Genomic DNA, 17,083 nt, shown 5'->3' with positions numbered 1-17,083 from the left:
CCCCCCCCCCCCCTTCTCTGCAAACTCTTCTCTGGGCATGGCTAAGCCTGTTAGTCCTAAGAAGTTTCAGCTTGACTTTGCTGGGTTAAAACCATCAAGTACCAATTCCTAGAGGAGAGCAGCTTCAATGGAAGGAGCCATTTCCATTGAAATGGAAACAGCCACAGCCAGAGAAGAGTTTGCAGAGAGGCTTCGTAGAGGAGGGGGCTGCTTCGCTCTTTTGGAGTCTCCTGGGGGTTTGGAGCTTCCCTTTTGGCCCCACTGTGTGCTCGACCCTGGGGTGTGTGTGTGTGTGTCTGCTTCATTCCCCACTGTGAAAGTTCCCCAGATGTTTAAGGGCAAAGATGGGAGGGGGGGAGATACAGTAGGCAAATAGGAGTTACAGCACCTCTGCAGTCCACGAGTGTGGATGGGCTGCCAAGGGCTGCAATGGCATAACTCTTGAGCACAGATCACAAGTCTCTTTGTTCAGCACCATCATAATTTCCAATGGTTGCTGAACAAATGGTCATAAGTTGAGGATGACCTGTAGTTAGAACTGCCCTTAGGAAGAAGTTTGTCACATATAAATATTATGTATATGGCAACTCCCAGGTTTAGTTCTGTTTCATTTAACAATTCATTTGCTAAACACTTTTTTTCAGTTTCAATCTCCTTAATTAGGTCATCATAATTTAAAATATACAATGATGAAAAGCCAAAGATACCCTCTATGTATTACAAACCAAACACTACAACAAGCATCAATGGGGATGCCAGCAGGAAGCTGGAAATTGCAGTCATATGTCATGCTTAATAAGCAGGCAAGATTCACTTAATGACTGCAGCCAGAACTGATGTTGTAAGTTTATCATTTACCATCATGCTTAATGACCACCAACTGTGGACAGTCGGTGAGGATTACCTGTATACTTTCCCCTCTATTGACAAAGTTTCTTTTACAGTGATCTGCTAGGATATCTTCTCTGTCCAGTTTTTATAATGTTGCTTCCTTGCTATAAGCATGTTTGTCAGAACACAACATCCAAATAGCCACTACTGTTCATTTTCATATATACATACAAACATACACGTATACAAAATGCTTTTTGAATTCTTCCATCCTCAGCTACATAAGCTCCTGAAGCAGTGTGTCCTGCTTCTGGTTCCAATTCTACACTCACAACACAGTCACTGTGGAAATTAGCAGTTTACTCAAAGTTGAGGAGGTAACAGCAGACAAGGAATGCAAACAGAAACAAGAGCCTCTGAAAGAAGCTTGCCTGAATAGACTTTCTTTAACAGCAGCAGACAGAAGAACAGTCAAACTCCAGTGCAGAGTTCCAAGAGCCAGGTCAGTATTGTCAGCCAATCCAGAAGTCAAAATTTCAGGAGCAGAATTTCACACAAACATCACGCAAAAGCTGGAGATCAGACAGTTGATTCCAATGAGGGATAACGGGTTGCCTTGTAATCAGCTGCAGCCAGCTGCCTTTAATCAAGAAATTTAGTCTCTTGCTTGACAAGGAGTCTCACTGAATTCTATACTTTGTTTTCTGCTCTCCTCACCAGGTAGGGGAACTTGGAGGCCTGCTGCATCATCTGATTGCTTGGCTCTTCAGGCAGTGCCTATGTTTGATCAGCCTCAGGTGATTCTTGGCTTTGTGTCTCCCGAGGCTAACATTTCATAGATTCTGCTGCTGCAGCTTCTTCAGCTTCAAATTCAGACCCAGCCATGATGCAGTACATCGATTTCCACATGCATCCTACCACGGAAACAGTGGCAAATCCATGAAGCATCCCAATGCTGATGATTTCTAGGTGAGACATGATGCAACCATCAACAAATATTCTTCTGATGCCACCATCTTACAGATGAATCAGTAGAGCTGAATTACTTCTTCCCATTCACTGATAGGCCAGATTCCATTAGGCTGGACATTGGGGGGTGAATTTTTCCAATCCCACACTTTCACAGGAACCTTCCAGTCTTTGCCATAATTGGCTTCAATATAGTGGAGGGTTTCACATGGCACATGCACCTTAAGTTCTAGAAACTCAGTCCAGCATAGGGTAAATTTGGGAAAGAGATACCTGCAAAAAGGAAGAACAGATAAGATGGTGTAGGTAAAATGCTACCAATGAGAAGTAGGTTATGTTCTTAGATCATTATGTGGCAGACTGGATATAAGCAATATGCAAAGTTAATTTCTGCAGGTGGTATATTATTATACTAAATTATTAAGGAAAGTTGTTGAACACATTTTAATTCTGCTGAATTATACTGACAGATCAGGAGCTATTTACAGCACCAAAATGCAATCTTCAAATTCTCCAAGTACCAAGGAAGCAAATTCTTCTCCTTTTTAACCTTTAAGCAGGCATTTTGAAGTGCCTAATAATGAGAATTAGAGACATTTATGTTGTTAATAAACATAAACATTTAAATTTCAACACTTACAGATACCCATTTCTTTAACCTGCTCCTGAAAATGTTTCTGAACTAAAATTTTCGCAAATTGTCCAAGTATCTGCTTTGCAGATTGAATTAATTAACCACACAGAAACAAAATTCTTCACTAATGATCAAATTTGAATCAAGATACAATCAATCACATCTCTGACCAAGGAAGAAGAACTAACATGGTGCCCCAGAAATTCTGCCATACTTTGTAAGAACTTTGTGTTGATCCAAAGAACGTCCATTTTTCCTATAATGTCATCGCCTTAGAAGAAATCAAGCTTAATAGCAACTTTCTGGTGAAATGATTGGCCTTGGATGGCCTTTCCTCAACTTAATTTACTCAAATAATGTATTTCCTTCTAGTTTAGTTACTTACAGAGTGGGTTACAATCATTCAAAAAATATTCCCTATTCTAACATAGTAAAATTGACCCAGCAACACTTACAGATACAACAAAGAACAAAAAAGTAAGCAACAAACACAGCTGATAGTTAAACAAGAACAACATTAGTCCTAGATAAGACTGATGACAATCTGAAATGTCCAAAATAATATACAAAATGTTAAGCTTTATTTAAAAAAAAAACAGTTCAGAAACAAGTGAACTTTTCTGCGCTGAAGCTAAAGGGGGGGAAGAATTACTAACAAGCACTCCTTGCCATTCACCATTCCTCTTGATTCCAGAAAAGTAGTTTAGTGGGGCCTCTTGAGTATTCCAAGAAGCTAATGTGGGAGAAAATAACTTAAAATTTCTAGATGCAAAGCCAGTTGGAATCTTGCAGAGATAAATGCTGGCATTTGAACTATGCTCAGAAATGGAAGTTTAACATGTTGTAAAAGGTTCTGCAAAATATCTCTAGAAGGAGACACCACGAAGAAGCTGAATATCTGCAAAGGTGGGCTGATAAATGTGAGTCAACTTTATCTTTCAAAGACTTTTGTTGTCCATTAAGGATCTTGCCACTAAGAAGCTTCCTGATTTTTATTTTTTTTTAATAACTGGGTCAATGTTCTCCAAAAGATTTAAAACCCATTAGAGCGGAAGCAATTATTTGCTGGGCAATAAGCTATGAAAACAGTTCTTTAGTAAGGTTTTCCCTCCATAAATACCAACTATGAGTCATACTTAAATTTCTTGCCAGACTTGGCCTGGGTTCCTCCGTTCCACATGTGGTCATCCTCTTCATAGAAGAAAAAAATGTCAAGCTTCACATCATCCTCTCCTCCCTGGAAGGAGAGCTCTAAACTATCTTCAACCTATAAAGAAAGAGGGGGGAAAAGGACTCAAAACATAGATAATAAAATTGGAACGCATCAAAATGAATGCTTGATTCCCTTCCTGTAATTCTTAACTCTGAAGTTTTGAGTACTTCCTAGCACTATTTTGAAGATAAAACTTCTTAAAAGATTAATAAAAAGCAATAAAGGAGAATATTTGTAGCTCATGGTTGAAATGAAGGGTCCACGGTGCTCTCTTGAGCTTGGCTGTTTTCTTGGCAGATGTTTCATTATCCAAAGTAGGTAACATCATCAGTGTACTAGCTAGTGATGATTTAAATTCAGATACTTGGCAATGACATGTATTTATGAGGGTTGCAGTTTCCTGATTTCATCTTTTGAGTCTTCTGTCTTATCTACTATTGTGGTCCTCCTTTGGAGTTCATTTTTCAAATGCAAATTCTCTCATCTGAGTTCAGCAGCCTCTTCTCAGGTAGGGTAAGCTGTGGCTCCCCAGGGTCCAGTAGTAGCCACTGTTGGAGGTGGTGCTGGTTGGCTCAGTTGGCCTTGTAGTCTGGAACACAGCTGATTATCTGAGCATCATCACTAGCACGGATGATGTTACCTAGTTTGGGTAATGAAACATCTGTAAGAAAACAACAAAGCTCAGAGAGCACCAAGGACCCCTAATAAAAAGCAGTTGAAAGAAACAGATATGATTCAGCTCCCGATGAAATTTGGTCAGGAGGGGGAATCACTTAAGAGTGCCAAGGCTATTAATTTTATCCCAGCCTATTAACGTATATAACAGCATTACAGGAATGTAACAAGTCTTCAGCAGTTTTTTTTTAAAAAAATCTTTTCTAAAGAAGCAGAATTAGAAGTAAAAGATTAGAAAGTCTTAAATTACTCACTGCTCAGATGCTAATAAAACTAATAGGCTAAAAAAGTCAAGAGGTACAATAATTATGATAATGGAAGAGAAAGATGTGCAAGTTAGCTCTAGACTATCTGCAAGATAAAACAATTCAATATTTACAAAGTGCTGAGGACTGCACCATTTGCCCCACCGGGGAAAGGAAAAAAAAACACACCCAAATCTCTTAAGTTTTCAGAAAACATTGCTTCTGGGTGAATAACAGCTGGTGAAGAAGAATAATTGGCAAGAAAACTAATGCAGGGCCTCTGCCTGACTGGGAACATGTTTTGATTTAGGCAGTTATTGTCAATTATATGTTGAATTGCAGCAAGCAATTCTTGCACAGCTTTCTGTTCTCTCTACTTTATCCTCATAATAATGTGAAGTAGGTTGAGTAAAGAGCCTGACTGCTCCTAACTAAACAGCAAGCTCCAGAGAGAAGATCCAAAACCAGGTTCCCCCCCGCTCCCCAACCCCCTTTGACCCCAGTGCTTTTCAAACTAGCCACCTTTAAGCTCCCAGAATTGCCTAGTCAGCATGCTGGCTGGAGAATTCTGGGAGTTAAAGTCGACACATCTTAAAAGTGCCAAATTTGAAAAACACAGTTCCAGTACAAGCTAATTATGCCTTTAATATTTCAGATATTGGGAAAAAAAGATTGGCAAGAAAGAAAAGTATGAGTCAAGCATATTCCTGTATTCACCAACCTTGCCAAATTTGTGTTTTAGCGGTAATCCGGCCTTCTGGAATGCTGTAATAATATCTGGCTTATAGTCTTGAATAAAAATCCCCAAGTCCAGGTCTTTACTGTAAGGAATAATGTTGCACTGTCTGTACCAACCTAAATATTCAACAGATCCATGAGAAATTTAACACACAATCATGCAGTCCCTACATTGGTAAAAAAGAGGATAGTGTAATTAAATAAAGAACAGAAATTATACCCAGAAGTTTTCCATTCTAAGGAAAGATGGAAAATTCAAGTTCTCTTCTAACAATCTGCTGCATTTATATGGTAGAGAAGAAAGACATAGAAGAACAATTTTACTTGCCCAACCTGTTCATTCCTCAAGGCTGCTTGGTAAATATTTAAATTTAAGAGTTAACTCCCATTTCCACAAATAAAAATGGCTGGTTTCTTTCTTTTAAAATAGTGGGAGAAACTGTACAAAAAAATCTGTAATCTTCCACACAGTCTGAATAAATCCAACTAGAATCATCTCTGGTGAACCAGCTGCAACCTCTCTTTCATGACAAAATTTTTCCAAGCTTAGGGACCCAATTTTTGCAAGTAAGTTTATTTGCAAATGCAACTCTAGGTGGCTAGTGTGTGAATGCAATAGGAAAACAATGTTAATAAAGAGTAAAAATCTACAGTGGTGCCCAAGAGGAAACCCAGACAAAGCAATCAGCAAAAGCCTCTCAACTAAGTTGGCCATGTAAATTTCCTGATCCCACGTGATGGTAAAAATTACAATAACTTTGTAGGTAATTCTTTCCTCATACTTTTAGTATTACTCAACAAAAATAAGGTGCTAACTTAATTGCAAGCTGATTAGAAACATAATGCAAAAGACTTAGCTCTCTTAACAAGTCCATCATGACGATGGGAGACATAGAAGGAAAAAGAGGAAGAAGATGACCAATAGCAAGGAGTCAGTTATAGCGGTGATAAGTGCACCATTGGAAGAGCTAAACAATCAGATTAAGGACATCATGGAGAAAATGTGGTGACTATGAGACAATACCAATTTGATGGCACATAATTAATCAAATCACCATATTTAATGGTCTTACTGGATCAGCACAAAAAGATGTTGAATTCAATATCTTGGGGTAAGCAAGAAGTTTACTAGAATTTTTGGACAGCATTGTGTTGAAGACACTGCAATCCTAAATTCCATAATTGAACAATGCCTGTGTGAATTACCTCAAATGAATGACACATACCACCCCCCAGGAAATATTAAAGGGTTAATACAATTTTTCAGTATTCTCTTTGTTTTTAAAAAGGTAAAAGAGAGTAACAGAGGCTTCTTTCATCTTACTTTCCTGCAGATAAGGATACAATTGGCATTTGTGAGCCATTTATTTCATTTAGCTTAGATGATTCCCCACATTAATGCTTGATTAAGAACATTATTTTCATACTTCCACCTACAAAACTGGTAAATCCTTCCTAGTGTTTCTTTCTATTTTTTTTTTAAATACCAAAGTGTTTTAAACCTAACTAATTAATTACATAAACCTATTATTGTTCTTATTTCAGTATTAATAATATTTTGGAAAGTCCATCTCTTGCTTTATAGAGAAAAACCTGCGTATATTTACCTGGAAGCAGGTTTCACTGAACTTCTTTTGAACAGACATGCAGAGAACTAGGTTAGTTACAATTCTTTTCTGGAGTTTATGACCAACCAACTTATTCCGATGTAGGATATTTTTTCTGACAAATTATTTAAATCGCCTTGCAGCTTCCTCTACTTCCAATATTTCACTGAGATGTTTCTGCTTTTTCGAGGTCAACCCCCAAACTTTAGGCACTGTATAGCAAATCAAGACACAGGGTGTATCCCCTGGCTTATGCTGTATGCAGAACAATATGATCCATAAATTAAAAGGACTGAGAGATGAGCTTGCAAAGGTGCATGTGTTACAGTGAATGCAGAAGATTTAATTGGATATTTAAATAGATACAAGATATGATGAAAATCACATCATATAGGGTGTGATAATATATCTATAGCAAAATTTAGCTATTTATCTTCTAAAGCAGAGTTCCCCAACCCTTCCAGGTTGGCGGCCCGGAGGGGAGGAGGGGGTGGTTTTGTGGGCGGGGCAGGGGCGTGCACGTGCATATGCATGCACACAAGCACCCATTGCTTGCATGAGTGGGGCCGAGAGCACAAGGTGACACTCACATGAGTGAGACCCCAAACGCCCATGAAGCTTGTGCAAATGAGGCCCCGAACGCCTGTGACACTCGCATGAGTGGGGCTGTGAGCGCCTGCGATGCTCGCGTGAGTGGGGCCCCGAACATGTGTGCACACCAGTCAGCCACTCACATGGCCCAGTTGTGAATAGGCCACGGACTGGTAATGGGCCGCGGCCCACAGGTTGGGGACCCCTGTTCTAAAGCAAATATTTTAAAAGAGATTGGAAATCAAGGATCTGCAATACTTCATACTGATGGTGAAAAGATACTTCAGAGTGGGCATAAATGCATATGCCATACCCATTAGTGTTTGATTAAAACTCTTCGTGTATTAGGTTCAGACAACAGCTCCCTGATCCCACCAGAAAATGTGTTTGAATTAAGGAGGCACCTATAGCATGGCCAGACTTATCCCAGAGCACCTTGGACCGCCTCTTGAATCTCCTCAACTTAAACACATGATTTCCTGGAATTGCACAGCTTCCATGTGAGCAAGGAAATATGTAGCTTCTTTAAGGAAATGCAGGCAGATGTGGTATGCATCCCCACACTGCTGCAAAGCACCTTTTTGGTTCTGGGGATGAAATACTGAACACTCCTACTTATATTTATGTAAGAGTGTAATTACAAGAACCAACCAGATATGGACCAAGCGTGCTGGATTATAACTACCAGTACTCCTAATCTACAGAGCTCTTTAATTCATTTGAAGAGTGTAGGGTAAAAAAAACCCCGCGCATTAATGCAATGTTTAACTTATTGCAATAACAGTTGATGTCAAGAATAATACTTATAAAATCTCCCCGTTCTAGTATCAGTGGGGTAGGAGATCGATGAAGGACTCTCTTGCCACATATGCTTCTGGGATCATAGTCTAAGACTATGGATGTTATGGTTCCATGCATTTGATCTGTTTGGTCTTCATACATGGCGTATTTCTGCCATATACCTAGTTTGGTTATCTTGTCCCTCAGGTTCAACTGCCAGCATTGCAGGGAACAGTTCTGGCTTCCAACCAACTGCAAGTGACTTACCTAGACAAGTCCCGCTACTCAGCCAGAATTGTACTCCTAAAGTGTTCAGTGTCAGAGCAGCAAGACGCAGCAATGCCTTGGCTTTTTTCCTGAATTCCACTGCCTCGGGGGACGTATCATCAGGGTACAGCTAGGAAAGAAAGAAAAAGGAGGAGGGGAAGAAGGAGAAGGAGAAGGAGAAGGAGGAGGAGGAGGAGGAGGAGGAGGAGGAGGAAGAAGAAGAAGAAGAAGAAGAAGAAGAAGAAGAAGAAGAAGAAGAAGAAGAAGAAGAAGAAGAAGAAGAAGAAGAAGAAGAAGAAGAAGAAGAAGAAGAAGAAGAAGAAGAAGAAGAAGAAGAAGAAAAGGAGGAATAGCACTGTAAATTCTTTGCACGTTGTTAAGTCAAATGAAGGCATTTGTCTAATCCAGTGTTTCTCAACCTTGACAATTTTAAGGCATGTGGACTTCAACTCCCAGAATTCCACAGCCAGCATTGCTGGCTGTGGAATTCTGGGAGTTGAAGTCCACATGCCTTAAAATTGTCAAGGTTGAGAAACACTGGTCTAATCTGTACCTTAGCTTCCATGACCATTTTTTATATTTCCTTTCCAGTATTTAGAATTCCCCCAGAAGAAATAAGTAACTGTTACAAATAAAGTGGCTGCTAAGCGGGAAAAGACTTGACTGCCAATGTGGCTTCAAGCTGGAAAAAGACAAGACTTGTCATTTTACCCCTTCCCTTTTGTTTGTCTGATAACTGCTCCTTAGGAAGCAGTGTCTGTTTAATGCCTTATACACATCAAAAGCAATGAGACTGTACCACAACCCTGGGGCTGGAGCGACCTAAACTGCTTACTCTCTTGAAATCCCTTCCTTTTCAATCTCTCCAATCTGCAATTTTGTAAGAGAAAAAAAAATCACTAAGCAGAGAACAATGCATGACTATAATGGCAATCACGTGACTGAGGGATACTACAAAGGCCATAAATGTGGTAACATGGCCATAAAATTATTTTTTTAGCATCGCTGTAACTTCAAACGGTTGCTGACTGAGTGGTCGGTAAGCGAGGACTACCTGCAATGAATCTGTATTTAAATGAAGGTCCTTATTCCTTGTTCTCTTGGAAAGTGGAAGCAAGGAGCCACAGGGAGCCATAGGCAAGGGCCCAATTCAAACTGGTGATGATAACCACGGAGGGAAGCTGATAAACAATTTAAAAATCAAACTTATGGAGACTTGTGTAACAAAATCTGATACAATATGACATCTTTGGAATGAAATCGATTCTCTGCTTGTGCTAAAGACTATTGGCCAGAGTTGGAAAAATAAATAATCATTTGGACGCTGACATGGGTGGTGTCTGAGATATAGAAAGACAGACAGATAGATAAATCAGCTTTGGATCCAAAGTCCATCAAAAAATCACCATTGCAATCAATCCAATTTTCATCTTCACTAAATAATGCACTTTTCATTCCCTTCTGCACTTGTAGTAAGACAGCTACAAACTATTACTTATACCTTAGTAAAACACAACACAAAGTTTAACCCACATAAAATCTTTTCTTTTTTTAATGCAACTTTTCTACCTTCCTGCTGTGCTCAAATGTTAAGAAAGTATTTCTTGCAATGAAAGAAATGAATTCTTTCATTGCTAGGCCTTCCATATTCATTCTTTGGCGCCATCAAGTGTCAAAGCCGCAGAGCAAATCTTAGTAGGTAGTCACTAAATAGGGTTAAGCATGGAAATGTGGCTGGCTGTTGGGCTGAAAAACTGAAGTACAAGTTGCCCAAAGAGGGAAAAGATTAATTGGGTTAGGATTTCAACAAAACTATGGCCAATATTCAAAAAAACATGCATGTGTCTCAGGGCATCCAAAGGAATTGTGGGTTTGAAGAGGGGCTTTCCAAACCACTTTCAAGAATTGTTTTTTGAAAGAGATGAAACAAATTACAAGTAAGGTCACTAGGTCCTAGGCTATGTAGTAAGAGAGCGCCAGTTGATGTAGTGATTAAGACAACAAGCTAGACCCCAGGAATTTATGAACTTTAGTGCCACTTTAGGCACAAAGTCAGCTGGGTGACCTTGGACCCATCACTCTGAATCCTGGAAAGGTGGCAAAATTAAACCAGAGGTTAATTGCAAAAATTATGATTTTCTCAGTTCCAAATAGCCAGGAGACCAAGATATCTTCTACTTTGCAGTGAGGAGCTAAATGCAATATCAGTAGGCTTACAAAGGTCCAGCTGGCCACTGTATTAATAGATTGATCGTTCACTTAGTACCACTGATTTCCTACAAAAGAAAGATGTATCCACGGACACCTTTTAAATAATGTCTCCATTTTGAACAAGTGACAAGAATTAGCAACTATTGCCATTTCAGTGCCGGGGTGTGGAAGGGAAAGCTGACCATAATAGAAACACTGCACATTTTGGAGGCAGTGGTGACACGGATATATCATTTTTATTAAACCAATGAATTCAAACACAAAATGGTACTAACCTGGAAGAACGATCGAGCTTCCCTGTACCGACATTCAATAAATCTAGAGTGAGACCTTTCTTCAAGGAACCTAGATGGCTCTTTTGGAATCTGGACTATTAATCCATCAATGGAAAGAGTCAGTAATTCCATCCTGTTACAAGAAGGGGAAAGTGATGTTATCCTGACCAGGAGAATGTAACAGAAACTAGACATTTCCTTTCCAATTTGTATTAAGGCAGCAAGCTAACAAATGCACATTTGCTGTTCGTCCTGACACACAATCACAACTTGCATGTTCACAAAAACATTTGTCCATCTGAATCTGCTATTCTCGATCCATCCAATGCATTGGATATACACCTAAAACAGAACCAAAACAATTGTTAACAATTGGGTGGCAGAGCTGCCAATCAACGGAAGGCAACTTTGGGTACTGCCTCCTGGGTTCTATTCCAACAGGAAGAAGTAACTAGAATAGAGGCAGAAGGGCAGTTTTGAGAGACGCTTGGACTCTACGTTTGGGAATCTCTCTCGGTGTCACTGACACAAGCCTGGGAATAATTTTACAGGCAGGGTAGGCTACTATGTACAGGATATAATTTTTTAAAAAATAAGTGAACCTGTTTTAAAACCCATTTTTGGTGATTTAACAAATATCTATGTGTTCCTTATTCTTCTATCCTCTATCTGCCCCGTATTCTCCCTGTTTGAGACTTAAAAGAATTTCTGTACGCTAAAATGGATTTAGTAGTGGTAGGAAAAGGATAATTTAGGAAAAGACCTCCACAACATGGAGGGAAGATAGGGAACACAACTATGGTGTTTTAACAATTTATTTGAAGGCTGCCTTGACTGGGTCTGATAAGATGAGAGGCAGCATGTATAACTGGAAGGAATATAAAATAATAAGCTTTCCAGCTCATCAGCTGAACCTTCTGATAGAGGACACATTGATTACAAATGCATGACAACAATGCAAGCACACTGCAAAGCAATTGTGAACATATTCCACAATCGCAATGCTATTAATCAGGTAACTCAATATAACTGCCTTAAGTGACTTAGTTACTTTCCCATTTTAGAAGCAGCTCATCAAAAGTAAAAGAAGAGAGATGCCCTATTTTCTTACAAAAGCATGCATCTTGTCACTGGGGAATTGTGCATTTTTTTTCATCTAGGATGTATTATGGGGTGGTGTGTCATTTTTCTTGCTTGATCCGCATCCTCCATATTCAGAGATGGGCCTTCCTTTGTTCAGAGGTGACCATAGTTTAAAGCCGTTGACATGGAATTTCTTTGAGGGTGCAATTCTTTTGTCTGCCCTGAACCTACTGCCAAATAATGTTGTCAGGGAATTCTCATCTCTGCCATCATATAAAGATGAGAGAAGGGAGAGGAATCTAATGGCCTCATTACCAGCATTAATCAAAAGTACAAGTGCACTTTCTGACACAATTTTCATCACTTTTATATTCCGGGGTGTCTGATTTCATCTCAGCCTTTTGGAAGCCAAGTACTGTAGAACAGCTGTGTTTTGCAAGAGGAGCCTTACCATCATATATAACAACAATACTGCCCTGCTGTTTCTTACTTGTCATAGGCTCCAGAGTAGCGTCCAAAGTGTAGTTTCTGGAAAGGCACGAAAGTCCTGTCCATGTGTAGCTTCAGACGGAGCGGCCCATGCCAGAGGTAGTTGCCACTCCTCTCATAGAAGACTACTAGATGGATGGCATGAGTTGCCTGTTTGAAGATGTAGTGCAGAGGGACTTCTGTTCCAGAGAGATCTTCCATGCCTTCCAAACGTGGATCTTTACTCTGAAGTTTTAGCCACTGGAATCCCATTCTCTCAGCAGCTTGAAACAAGCTCACCTGAAACCAACATAAAAGTTTTTGTTCTGATCACCTTCATCAAACTTCAGCCATGTTTCACCCAACAGTTCCTTTTAGGATGCAACCTAAAAGGATAATCACTGGTAATTATCTATAACAGTGATGGCGAACCTTTTAGAGACCGAGTGCCCAAACTGCAACCCAAAACCCACTTATTTATCACCGAGTGCCAGGTGGGCGTGGCCCACTGGATGGGCATGGCTGTGGTAGTCATGGCAGATTGGGTGGGTTTGGCCAAGGTGGGCGTGATCACCTCAATGTTGCTTATGGGGAGGGACACCTGTGGGGGCAGGGCAGGGTTGGGGGAGATCCAGGGGGTCTCTGGCAGGTGGGGCAGTGGGCAGGAGGCCAGTCCTGCGGGGAGAGGCGAGGCGAGGTGAGGCAGGGTGGGGGTGCCATTGTCACAGGGCAAGGTGAGGCAGGGGCCGGGGCGGCTGCTGCCTGACACCATCAGCCCCTGCAGACAGAGGCCAGCGAGCCATGGGTGCTGGGATGCATCCAGCCACGTGGGCCCTCGGTGAGTTAGTGGGCTGCTGGTTGAAGAGGGATAGTTGCCATCTCCGGGGCATGGTGCGCGTGCCCACAGAGAGGGCTCTAAGTACCGCCTCTGGCACGCATGCCATAGGTTTGCCACCACTGATCTATAAACTCTATTCAGCTGGGACTCTTGCTGCCTTTAGGACCATCTTCTGAAGGCAGACTCTACCCACCCTACTTCATCTAGTGCAGTGGTGGCAAACCTATCACAAACGCCATCACTGATCTAGTGGGTAGGCAACATCACGTGACATCACGAGTTTGACATGTCTGCCCTAAAGAGATGGTGGGGGAACTCAAACAATGACATTCTCAGGAGAGCCCTTCCCTCTGGAATAGCATAACCCTGGAGATCAGACGTCCCCCACCCCCCACCCTCATGTCCTTTAGAAAAATGTCAAACTGTCTTTTTCAAAAGGCATTCAGTTGGAAGACCTTAAGTAAGAAGGAATGGCACCTTTTTATAAACAGGATTTAATAGTTTTATTGAGTCAGTGTTGTTATCCTGTTTTTAATCTAAGATTTACTTTTCTGTATTGTAAGCTGCTTAAAGTAAAAATATTAGACAGCATACAAATGTGGGCAAAAAAACCTCTCTCTATTGCATCCTAATTAAACGACTGCAAACTTTAGCAGAGTTAGAGGAAGTTGGAAAAGGACATTTACTTCAAGTTTCCAAGTTTTGTCCAGTAGTCCAAAGGTGGTACAATCCCGTGGGGTACAGAAGTATTTGCATTCTGAGTGACTGACATCAGAGAAGGTCTGAAGCTGCTCCAAGTCTTTGTCAATCAGTTCCAAAAGGAGAGGGTCAATCAGATGCACAACTATGTTGTGGCTGGCCACCAAATTCAGAAATTTTCTAACCACGTACTGTTTTTAAAAAAAGAGAGAGAGGGGACAGAAAAAACATCAGGAGTAAATGTTTGCTGAAAATCTATACCAAAATAAAAACAATACAGGTGGAATTCAACTTGCAACCATAATAGAGTCTGCCCATTATGGCTGTATGGTTGTAAAAGAAGTCAGCCATGTGATCAACCAGATTTTTTTATTTTTTATTTCCAGTGGTCGTTAGGCAACCACTGAGGTCATTAAGCAAACAACGCAGTCGTTAACCAAACTAATGGTTTACTATGGGCACTCTTTTGCCCAAAACCAGAAGTGCCAGTTTTGGGCAAAACTGTTGTAAAATGCGGTTATGTGACTGTCAGATGCTGCATATGATCTTGCATGCAGCCACATTGCTGAGTCCTCAAAATTTGGTCATGTGACACGGGGGAGGGGAGGCAACCATCAGAACTTCAAATCCAGGTTCTAAGTCCCCTTTTTCAGGTCAGTTGTAACTTCAGTCACTAAGCAACTTGTCATAAGTTGAGGAATACCTGTAATAATTTGTAGTAACCCTAACAATCATTTTAAAATCATGATTTTGATCATGAGCATCAAGGGCTTTTGTATAAATAGTTATAGTTAATGTAACAACTACTATTTTGAAATATTTGGCAAAAAAAATCAAACTAAAGGTTTTTTTAAAAAAAACAAAACTCAAATGATTAGGATAAACTTTGGTGCCAAAACCAAGGCTGGGTGCCTTTTTTTTAGAGTAGAAGGCTGCAATCTCCTTCAAGGTGTTAGGTAGGACCCTTGAAGAACTGTAAGTGGTAGGCATTATTCCCTCATAAATAAGTCACTATTGTTAAAATAAAAGTACAGTAATTTAACACTTTATGCAAATATTCCCCTATGTATTTAACATCCCCTTGGTAATTATTATTTGCATGTAATTGCCTCATGTCGTTGCCTCCCTCTTTTTCACTGAGTTGTCTCTTCCACCTCAAGCGTGTTGTTTTTGAGAAATAGTAAAGTCGGATGTATTTACCCATTGACTATTGTCTTGTCCTGCTTTGCTTCCTTTAATCTTGGGGAAAACAGCTCCATTCTAACAAAACCAAACAAGAGAAATAAAGCTCTACAACTCCACTCTCAACCATACCATGAAATTATAATAACAAAAAACAAAGCTTCAACGATTTTTACTAGCAAGCAAGTATGCTTCATAACAACATTTGTTATCTCTGCCTTCAATAAATGTTGTGGATTGCTTGTTTGTTTTGTTTTTTCTAGCATATTTTAAAACACTATAAGCACTTGTTTAGATCTGTAAATCCGGATTTAGGTTTGACCGTAAGTAACAAGAATCATGAAACTTTACCTTTGGAGACAGATAATATTTATAATAGTACAACTGGAACAAGAGAAAGATTGAGCTGGTCAAAGTAAGAAGGCCCAATACTACGTTTTTGTTAATTCTCTGCATCGGTCTTTTGAACCCTCCTGGTATTCATTAGAAAGCAGCAGTTGGTGCTTCTCATCTTTTTTAGATGGCCTAGTGTGAGTTTCAAGGCTGGGAAAACATTAAAAAAAATGAATTCAGTTAAGAAGCTGAATTTAAAAAAGCAAAGTTGTTGTTCTTCTGTTTAAATAACTATCCTACAACTCAAGTTCTGAGATGTAACTAAAAGCTCATCATACAAAATTAAAAAGTTATTTTACTGATTCACAGCTGATTTGGTGTTGTTTTGTTTTGGATATTGTTCTAAGCAACTTCATGCCTGGAACAACAATGCCTTGAAGGTGTGACTAGGCAAACCTTCTGAGAAGGGCATCCCGTAAGTAAGATACCTTCTTACTAAGTTTTACCCACTTAAATTCATTTTGGGCGAAGAAAGTTAGAAAAAGCAGACATTCAATCAATCTTAGTGCAAGCCATCATTTCATATTTCTAAAATTAATTTCCTATTCCTATTCATGGAGTCCAATTTTCTCCAAGATGGAAGTGTTTCCTCAGTGAAAACATAGTTAAGAAGTGCTTCATATTTGCTTTTCAGATGATAGTTACAAAGAAAAGGGGATTGGTGGGTTTTCATGGCTGTACCTTATGTTTCAATGTCTGGATTAGAAGAGAAAGGGAAAGTGTTAGCCTACAACATTGATCATGCCAAGAAACAAGATGCCTAGTATGCCATAAACCATTTTTATTAAGATTGGCTCTAACAACAAAGTCTTGCAAATCTGGATGTGCTGCTTCTCCTCTTCCTTTTATATTCATGTGATGTAGGGGGGCATCTGGGACATTTTCATAGCTCCCCACCCCCAGTCTTGACTTAAGCAATATTTATCTATCTCTTTAGGAATAGATGTTCCCTTTTTCTGTCAAGTTCATTCTCTACTTTCTCTATGGAAAGTAGCTAGAGAAATGATAAGAAACAAAAATTTCTTCTTCTCTATACACAGAGTGAATGATGTTGCCCCATGGAAATCTACCTGCTTCCTACTACATGATAACTGTCTTGAAGGGCTATCATAAGAAAGAGGGGATTGACTTATTCTCCAAAGTACCAAAAAGCAGGACAAGAAGTAATGGGTGGAAGCTTTTTAAAGAGAAATCTAGCTTACACATCCTGACAATGAGAACAAGTAATCAATGGGATAGCTTGTCTCTCAAGAATTGTGGGTGCTTGATTACTAGACGTTTTCAAAGATAAACTGGACAGTCATTTGATCTGGATGGTGTAAGGAGATTGGACTAGAAGACCTCTGAGGTCCCTTCCAACCTATGAGTCTATCGTCTACTCTGG

At 39.9% G+C, this 17,083-nt stretch overlaps 1 protein-coding gene across 2 annotated transcripts; it reads right to left on the bottom strand.

Annotated features, from left to right (window-relative positions):
* Window positions 1–1,716: 1,716 nt before the first annotated feature.
* On the bottom strand, window positions 1,717–15,779 carry FKTN (fukutin). Of its 2 annotated transcripts, XM_029284939.1 has the most exons (10): window positions 15,658–15,779; window positions 15,325–15,384; window positions 14,112–14,315; window positions 12,610–12,887; window positions 11,037–11,169; window positions 8,551–8,680; window positions 5,289–5,422; window positions 3,559–3,701; window positions 2,504–2,513; window positions 2,006–2,082 (listed from the first exon to the last, which is right to left on the bottom strand). In XM_029284939.1, the coding sequence occupies exons 1-10, from the start codon at window positions 15,760–15,762 to the stop codon at window positions 2,038–2,040; spliced, it is 1,242 nt and encodes a 413-aa protein (XP_029140772.1). In that variant the 5' UTR covers window positions 15,763–15,779; the 3' UTR covers window positions 2,006–2,037. The 2 variants fall into 2 exon arrangements, with proteins under 2 accessions (XP_015675920.1, XP_029140772.1); XM_015820434.1 differs by lacking the exon at window positions 2,504–2,513 and having other exon boundaries at window positions 1,717–2,073; window positions 3,571–3,701.
* Window positions 15,780–17,083: the final 1,304 nt, after the last annotated feature.

Source organism: Protobothrops mucrosquamatus, unplaced genomic scaffold (genome assembly GCF_001527695.2).
Source record: "Protobothrops mucrosquamatus isolate PMUCROS unplaced genomic scaffold, P.Mucros_1.0 scaffold1129, whole genome shotgun sequence".
NCBI classification, from domain to species: Eukaryota; Metazoa; Chordata; class Lepidosauria; order Squamata; family Viperidae; genus Protobothrops; species Protobothrops mucrosquamatus.
The sequence above is the reverse complement of the archived record's forward strand: the minus strand, read 5'-3'. Positions and strand labels throughout refer to the sequence as shown.

What these genes read in the sequence shown, in the direction of transcription:
- FKTN (XM_015820434.1), bottom strand. Translation starts at nt 15,762, where the DNA reads ATGCAGAGAATTAACAAAAACGTAGTATTGGGCCTTCTTACTTTGACC. An exon ending in TAAAACACAAATTTGGCAAG is followed by an intron (nt 3,702 to 5,288) that starts GTTGGTGAATAC and finishes CTTTCTTTATAG; the next exon opens with GTTGAAGATAGTTTAGAGCT. An exon ending in AAGTCTGGCAAGAAATTTAA is followed by an intron (nt 2,074 to 3,570) that starts GTATGACTCATA and finishes TCCTTTTTGCAG; the next exon opens with GTATCTCTTTCCCAAATTTA.